The sequence below is a fragment of the Carex rostrata genome, chromosome 28, assembly GCF_964058835.1.
Source record: "Carex rostrata chromosome 28, lpCarRost1.2, whole genome shotgun sequence".
Classification (NCBI taxonomy): Eukaryota; Viridiplantae; Streptophyta; class Magnoliopsida; order Poales; family Cyperaceae; genus Carex; species Carex rostrata.
This window is the reverse complement of record NC_135945.1, coordinates 2,284,873-2,293,726: the sequence shown is the minus strand read 5'-3', so window position 1 is coordinate 2,293,726 and position 8,854 is coordinate 2,284,873. Positions and strand designations below refer to the sequence as shown.

At 32.8% G+C, this 8,854-nt stretch overlaps 2 protein-coding genes across 3 annotated transcripts in view; one reads left to right on the top strand and one right to left on the bottom strand.

The window, feature by feature from the left end:
- Positions 1 to 8,854, top strand: part of LOC144545496 (uncharacterized) — a 171,766-nt gene that overhangs the window by 121,517 nt on the left and 41,395 nt on the right. The gene's annotated exons all lie outside the window — the stretch shown is intronic.
- On the bottom strand, positions 5,725 to 8,184 carry LOC144545424 (uncharacterized). 2 transcript variants are annotated; one of them, XM_078293993.1, is made up of 3 exons: positions 8,023 to 8,184; positions 6,342 to 6,515; positions 5,725 to 6,030 (listed from the first exon to the last, which is right to left on the bottom strand). In XM_078293993.1, the coding sequence occupies exons 1-3, from the start codon at positions 8,098 to 8,100 to the stop codon at positions 5,821 to 5,823; spliced, it is 462 nt and encodes a 153-aa protein (XP_078150119.1). In that variant the 5' UTR covers positions 8,101 to 8,184; the 3' UTR covers positions 5,725 to 5,820. The 2 variants fall into 2 exon arrangements, 1 of the variants encoding a protein (XP_078150119.1); XR_013508509.1 differs by lacking the exons at positions 5,725 to 6,030; positions 6,342 to 6,515 and adding an exon at positions 7,600 to 7,733.

Here is an 8,854-nt window from a genome sequence, read left to right as displayed (position 1 = left end):
GAATTAAATCTCCGAAAGATTTATTTATTTATTTATTTTAAAATAAAACTAACATTTAACATATTATTGCATTTTAAAATAAAATAAATTAATTTTTAATTAATTATTTCCATATTATTTTAAATATCGACTATGTAGGCTATCTGGGCCCAGCGACTTATCAGCTAAAATAGTAGTGGTTCATGTCTCTTAGGCTAGCGGCACTTTGGATAACAAGAAGTGGACCCCAAGGAGCAGTTGGATTTGAGGTATAGAAAATGACCTTCAATGGGCCTTCATGTGGGCCGAAATATGGATCATGAGCTTCAACAGAAATCACGCACACAAACCCCCAAGAAACTACTCTCATATGTAATTTTTTTAATGTTAATATTTCTAAAGAATTCTATTCAGGTCGAGTGTCCACATCTGAAAAAAAAAATCAGAAAAAAGATAGAGAGTTATATGTATTTGGATTGAGTCTAAATAAAAGTAATAATATTATATTAAAGTTAATGTTATTTACATATATTATGTGATAGAACTAATTAAGGTTGAAGGCTTTTTAGAATTATTCACGGAATTAAATTTGGAGCGGTAACTTTTTACATATATTATGTGATAGAACTTATTAAATTTGAAGTTTAATAATTTCTGTACATTATTAACTTAAATTTTATAATATATTTATAATTAATAACTATGAACCAAAAATCAGAAGATCGAGAAACCAAAATTCTCAAAACTTATCTTAAAAGATTTTCCAGTAATTATTATATATTTTAATCTACTTGTACTTCGTATAAGTACTAAGGTCTGAGTTGTAAAAACTGAAGATAGGACTCATATATGATGACTATTAAAAAAAAAAATAATCACAAACAATATAACAATTACACATAAAACGTTATACGTACGCGTGACAACAAATGAGTTAGATAATTTAATTTAATTCCTCCGTTGTAAAAATAATTTGGATAAAGACCTGGACCCAGCCTACCAAAAGTCTTTCCCCGCTGGCCTTTATCATAAATTTCCCTCCCCGTGGGGATAATTTCCGTTACCATAAAACATATATGGTGTCCCCAATTTGCATATCGTTGAACCTGATCAACCATTGACTCAACAAACCAACCTTGAGACTTTCTAAGCTTCACGGTTCCCACCATGAACAACGCCCACGATGGAGGTAGATTTAACCAAAAATTAAATTTTACGGTATAATATTATGTTATGCCTAACAGAAAAACGATCTCCATCTCTCTAATTAATATGTTTAACTTGCATGTGAAAACAGATGGTGGGTTCCAAAGCTTATGGTGTATCTTTAATGTTCTCACCATTCATCCGATCCAGGTTGACGGTCGGCCGGTGTCTTAATTTTGATGATATAAGAATTGTGAATGTTTATGAGGCACCTGGAATTGAGAGGGAGAGCATCCAGAAAGACAGATTAATTAGATTCTAAAATGGGGTAGGGAAAAAATTTGAAGCAGTAAGTATATAGCTAGCATGGAGACTTGAAGTAATATATTCCTTCCAAATACCGAAAAAAGAAAATGCGTGTGAGGTTAAAGATTTTAGACCCATAGGGGCTGTTCAGCAACACCCCTTAATCCTAGTTAGGATTAAGTCCTAAGGAAACTTAAGGAATCGGTGTACGGTAAGCTAAAGGAAGGGTTAACGGATTAAGGAAGCTAAAGGAGGAGGGAAGGTGCCTTAAGAAATGGGCAGCGGATTAAGATCTGGGCAAAAGGAGGTTAAAAGAGGTAAACTTAATCTGTGCTAAGGAACCGGTGTTCGGCATGATTAAGCAGCTAAGGAAACTAAAAGAGGCTCCTTTAGTCTTAAGGAGGCTTAATCCTGTCTAGCCGAACAGCCCCATAAATATTATTAACCTTAATTATCCCAAAAAGAATTTCGAAATTATTGCCAACAAGACTGTCAATTTTCTTACCCAAAATAATTTCATCTTATCAAACTGCTTTTGTGAAAGGGAGGTAAATCTCTGAAAATTTTGTGGCAACACATGAAATTTTTTCTTTGAGATTCGTGCATAACGTATTTGAACGGTTGAGATATTCCAAAAAACACGCCAAAGTTGAGTTATCACAGAGGATGCGTATTCAGCTGGGTGGGTGACTGGGTGGACGACTCTGCAAATATGTTTTGTGAATAGACATGGTTCAAAGTTTTTAACTACAGAAAAGAATAAAATTTCCAATGGTTCGTGGTAAACCTTGACCATTTCATATGTAGGCCTTTCAAATTATTTTTTATATTTGAGTTCAGATTCACTGTGGTTTGAACCGACTAACTCAAGATGTCCTCTGTGCTCTTATTTTGCGAGGGGTCCACTGTCATTCTATAAACAGAAATCAGTTCGTGATCTGGAAATCTATTTATATTCCGAGGGATCCCCTCTCCATACTGAACTGTGACTCCCGAGATCTATTTCTTTCCCTTTTTTTTTTAATTAGTTCTGGATCTATTTGTCTTTTAAATACATTAGGCAATAGGCATGAATTAAGTAATACGACTATACGAGGCTAACGGATTAGAGATGGCGAGATGATGAATTATTCTTTATAAAAAAATTATCTGTTAATTGATTTATGGAATGAATGGAATCAAGAACCGTGACAAAGCAACAGCTTCTTAAAAATAAAAATTAGCACTACAATTATACATTTATACTTTGTTTTTAATAAATATTCAGATTAATTACCTGAAATGCTTCTCCAAGTGCTTATGGTGAAAGGCCAGTAATAGTAGTTCATTTCATTATAAACAATGCAGTATAGTCTCGTCAAATAATTTTTTAAATATATTCATATTATATATACGAATTTTAAAGTGTACCAAATTACTTTCGAATAACTAACTTATCATTATAAACGATTATCCGTCTACTTTTTTAAGAAAAAAATTCAATAAAAACATTTTGATATCGTCGAAAAATCAACTATATGTAGTGTATCTCTGGACCCAACGGGTACCTTTTGGGCTGCCGACACTTTTGGTAAGAGGAAGTGGGCCCATTTGAGGATTTCCCGTACTCTTCTCTTCTCCATGTTGCCTATTGCGTTGGATTTGTGGTGTAATAAATGGCCCGGAATGGGCCATTATGTGGGCCGATGTATTGATCATGATCCTATAAACAAAACGCCCGCACACAAACCCACCAATTACCATCAGATGCAGCAGTGTAATATGGCAAAAAGAAATACTACAGTGGAAATTATTATTTTGAGTAGGGATGAAAATGGATCGGATACGGATCGGATAGTGGTAAAATCATATTCGTATCCGTTTTATTTTTTGGATACGGATAAGGATTGAATATTAGACGGATACATACGGATACGGATCGAATATCAGATATCCGTAGATATATACAAAAATATTTTCATAATTTATATTAAACTATATGTTGTATATATACTATTCGGATACGGATAATTAAAATTCAAAATCATATTCGTAACACTATCCGTCTGGATATTCGTACCACTATCCGTCTGGATATTCGGATATCGGATATCGGATATCCGTATCTAATTTTCGAATACATATCCAAATTCGATCGGATAATATCCAACCTGTTTTCACCCCTAATTTTGAGTAATGGAATGTATCTTGATCTTCTAAATAGAGAATGGATCGGTATGATTTGAAAACGGATCAAATTGGACCTAAAATGGACAATATATGACTACAATAAGAATCGTGGAAGCAGAACAAGGGAGGACCTGAGAGCATCCTTTCCGGTTGTACTGGATCCGAATAATTAACCATATTTTGGCGCTGGCGGGTCATAAATTGTGGGCCAAACGGGTCATCTTATGGATCATGTGCACGTGGATGAGTAAAGTTATGGTCCTAACCTGTTTCTTGTGCAGTTTTTGTTAGTATGTCCGTTTTGTCTATAAATAAGACTATTGGGCTCCAGAAAACAAGTATAACTCATATTTTATATTATTAGAGAGATTTTTCTCTGTTAAATATTTAATTTATATTTTTTTTACATATTAAATCTAATTATTTTCTGTTTCAGAGAGTTAAGTCCACATATTGAGAAATTTTATTCGTTTGGCATCTAGATTGCGGAATAAAAACCGTATTATATATATATATATATATCTCCAGATGATCAAGAGACTTCCGCTGCAAGATATATCGTTACATTTTATTTATTGATTCGAATGAACCAACCGTGGTAACAGAACGACAAGGTTGCTTTTCGTTTGAATTTATTTTCTGTGTTGTTTCTGATTTATTTTGTTTTTGTGAGTGCCATAAACATTGCTGGTTTTATTTTCCTTTAAATTTATTTCTTTGCCGTATGAGAACGAACAGTGGTTTGCAGAGAAATTTTTGGAGAATTCCTTAATTTCCGAAACTGGCTGCAATGTTTTTTTACTTTTCTTGCTTTGTAACTACTTTTCGCCAATCATCTTAGTTTGGATCGATCTGAGGTCTTCGTAACTTTTGTAGAGCTCTATTATCTTTCTAGAAAATGTAAGATCTCGATGATCAGATAAGAACTGAGAAAGATATGGGTATGGCATGCAGCTTTAAGCGGAGAAGGTCAATCTGTCCATAGGTTTCTAGGAGGTGATCTTTTGAGAGTCTTTTAAGAGATTATTAAGTGTATTTTGGAAGTAGTAAAAGTAGTTTAGAGTAGGATTACTGGTGACTTTTGGGATTCAAGCAAGCTTATGAAATATTACCTAAGTTATCTGTTCAAGTAGAATTTATCTCCTATTTATTCTCTTTTGAGTTGAACTTGTTTCTCTTTGAGTGATCGATGTTTTAGTTCAACTAGCTTGTGTCGTTGTAAATCTTTCTGGCCAGACCGTGTCACTTCTCAATGATGTTCCCAACTTTTTTTTTCTTTTGGATTATTTTTAAAACTAAACCATGGTTCTTAAATATTCCAGTTAGTTTTCTCAGCTGTTATAGAATTAGGGGTAATATAAAGGGTTAGGAGATTAATTTCAAGGAAAAAAATATAATAAATTAAGGAGAAAATAGGAAATTCAGTAATAGTTGGAAGGTACCTAAATTCTTGAGCCAATTAAAAAATAGAAAGCAGTTGACCGCATCCATAATGTAAATTTAACACCAAAAAATAATGAAACAAACTTTCAGAAACAGTATCAATGTACCACAAAATAAATGCAAATTCTCTCTCTCTTCTCTCACTCTCACTCTCTCTCTCTCTAACCAGGACTCTCTCTCTAGAAATAGGAGAGATATAGAGAGGGAGAAAAACAGGGTGCTGTTAATCCATTCTGATCAACAAACATATTTTGTTCCCTTTCATCAATATATATACGGTATATACCTAATATAAATTAAAGACCACAAGATAACCTAAAAACTTGTGCAACAAACTCAGCGTACTAGACTCTATTCCAATCAATCTGACAAATCCATATTGTTGATCCAATCCATGTCCTTTGGTGCAGTAGTTGCAATATTGTTTGTGTCTAGACCGGGTGCAATTGTATTCTGGTTATAGATGGGAAGGTGATTACCCTTTTCCGTTGGCTCAGTAGAAATCGTTTTGAAATGATTATATTCAGCATCCGATTCAAATATCTGTACAAGAATACAAAAGTGTAATCATTATATTCAGCAGGATGCCCAAAAAGAAAAGAAGATTAATCATTTAAAAGAAAAGTATAAAAGAAAACAAATAAATGAAAGTTCAAGGGAATACTGAATTCTAGCCTAGGTAATTACAAGTATAACCTATATGTATTTACCAGATGAAATAAAAGGCAAAATATATGCTAACATTTGTTCAACGTTAAATGTAATATAGATAATTTGTTAACAAGAAAAATAAAGAATCTTTTTAACCTGCCCATGTTGAGTGTTACAAAGTGCAAACTGATGTTCTTCGATTGCATTACATGTGCCTTGATCGGTAATCGGTGGTACAGTAGGTGCATAGTAGAAGGGAAGATACCAGCCGTTCTCCGTTGTCTCTGTTAAATTCGCATTGACATTATAAGGGTCCTGCACATTCCGTTCGAACTCCTGTACAAAAATACAATAAGTATAGATCATATATTGAGCAGGATGCCGAAAAAGTACAAGACCAATCAATTAGAAGAAAAGTATCAAAGAATAAAAGTCAATCAAATCACATTGAAATATTGAATTCTTGGTAATCGTAAGAATAACCCATATATATGTTGTTACGGGATGAAATAAATAGGCAAATTATATGCTAACATTATTTGAACATCAAATGAAATATATTGCTAAATTTGTAAACAAGAAAATATAAATAATTCGTTTTAACTTATTTTTGTTTGAAACAAAAATATTAGGTCCTTATACATTACCTGTTCGTCGGACCCATCCATAAAAGCTGAATAATTGCTAGTGCTAGGACCCGGTGCACTTATATTCTGGTTCCAGCTGAGAAGGTGATTATTGTTTAACACTGGTTCTGTAGAATTCCCATTGATATTATGATATAATTTAGGCTCCTGAAAATGTGCATTCGGTTCAACCATCTGACCAAGAATACAAAAGTATAGTTCATTATATTGAGCAAAATATGCAAAAATTAGAATGACCGATAACAAAAGTAAGAAGGTTCTTTCCTCTATTCTATGGCTTCTTTTCAATTACCTGTTGATCTGACCAGTCCACAAAATTTGCATAATTGCTTGTGCTTATATTCTGGTAAAAACTGGGAAGGTGATTACTGTTTAACATTGGCGCTGTAGGATTTCCATTGAAATTATGATATAATTCGCTTTGCTCCTGAACATAAGCATTTCGATCAATAATCTGACCAAGCATACAAAATTATAATTTATTAAATTGAGCAACATTCACAAAAAGTACTAGACTAATCAATTAGATGAAAAGTATCAAAAAATAAAAGTAAATGAAATCACAATGAAATATATAATGATCAATTCTAGATAATCTTAAGAATATCCCATATGTTGGTACGAGAAGAAATATATTGATAAATTTGTTAACAAGAAAATAAAAAATCTCTTTAACTTATTTTTGTTTGAAAACAAAAATTAGGTCCTGATACATTACCTGTTGATCCAACCCGCTCACAGAAGTTGTATAATTGCTTGTGCTTAGACCCTCTGCAATTATATTCCAGTAACTGCTGAGAAGGTGATTATTATTTAACATTGGCGCTGTAGGATTCCCATTGTAATTATGATGAAATATATTATGCTGCTGAACATAAGCATTCGGATGAACAATCTGACAAGAATACAAAAGTATAGTTCATTATATTGAGCAAGATTCCAAAAAAGTAGAAGGCTAATTAATTAGATGAAAAGTATGAAAGAATAAAAGTAAATGGACCAATGAAATATTGAATTCCTGGTAATCGTAAGAATAACCCATTTGTTGTTACCAGAAGAAATAAAAGGCAAAATATATGCTAACATCGTAAGAATAACCCATATGTTGAACATAAAATGAAATATATTGATAAATTTGTTAACAAATAATATAAATGATCAGTTTAACTTATTTTTGTTTGAAAAAAAAAATATATATATTAGGTCCTTGTACATTACCTGTTGATCCGACCTGCCCACAAAAGTTGCATAACTGCTAGTGCTAGGACCTGGTGCACTTATATTCTGGTTACAGCTGAGAAGGTGATTATTGTTTAAGACTGGCTCTGTAGAATTCCCGATGATATTGTCATATAATTTAGGCTCCTGAAAATGTGCATTCGGTTCAACCATCTGACCAAGAATACAAAGGTATAGTTCATTATATTGAGCAAAATATGCAAAAATTAGAATAACCAATTAGAAGAAAAGTAAGAAAGAAAAAAAGTAAATGAAGTCACACTGAATTCTAATTGGTAATCCGAAGAATAACCCATATGTTGTTGCCGGATGAATAAAAGGCAAAATATATGTTAACATTCACCGAACATGAAATGAAATATATTTATAAATTTACAAGAAAATGAAAGACTCTTTTTAACTTATTTTTTACTGAAAAACATATTAGATCGTTATACATTACCTGGTGATCCAACCTGCCCTCAGTATTTGCAAAATTGCTTGTGCGTGGATAGGATTCAATTCTATTCTGGCAATCCATTGCAACTGTAGAATTCGTATTGAAATTATGAGATGCTTGATGAGGCTCCTGTACATCTGCAGTCAGTTCAGCCAACTGTACAAGAATACAAACGTATAGTTCATTATATTAAATATGTAGAATTCCTAAAAAGAAGAAAATTAATCAATTAAAAGGAAATAAGTAAATGAAAGAACAATGAAAAATTCTCTTTAGCTTATTTTTTGGGTTTAAAAAAACTAGGTCCTTATATATATATATATATACAGAGAGAGAGAGAGAGAGTGGCTAATGTGCTTCCATAAGCACTTGGCCCGAAGTGCTGCCATCCCATTTTCGATTTTTCAAAATCCAAACAGTCGATCCGAACCGTTCATCTTGTTCTCCATATTAATATCTGCTTGGAGACCAAATTTTACATTTTTTGAAATTTGTTTGCTATTTATTAAACCACTTTGAAAATCGCTGATCCAAACGGTGGCTTGCCAAACAGTAAAATCAGGGGTTCACCGTTGGATCAGCGATTTTCAAAGTGGCTTAATAAATAGCAAAAAAATTTCAAAAAATGTAAAATTTGGTCTCCAAGCAGATATTAATATGGAGAACAAGTTGAACGGTTCGGATCGACTGTTTGGATTTTGAAAAATGGAAAATGGGGTGGCAGCACTTCGGGCCAAGTGCTTATGGAAGCACATTAGCCACTCTCTCTCTCTCTCTCTCTATATATATATATATATATATATATTATACCTCGCTATCCAACTGGATGCAGTTT

Excerpts from the sequence above, each read along its gene's own strand:
- LOC144545424 (XM_078293993.1), bottom strand. The coding sequence starts at position 8,100 with ATGGATTGCCAGAATAGAATTGAATCCTATCCACGCACAAGCAATTTT. Across the intron at positions 6,516-8,022 it reads AGGGCAGGTTGGATCACCAG|ATGGTTGAACCGAATGCACA; the intron begins GTAATGTATAAC and ends ATTCTTGGTCAG. Across the intron at positions 6,031-6,341 it reads TGGATGGGTCCGACGAACAG|GAGTTCGAACGGAATGTGCA; the intron begins GTAATGTATAAG and ends ATTTTTGTACAG.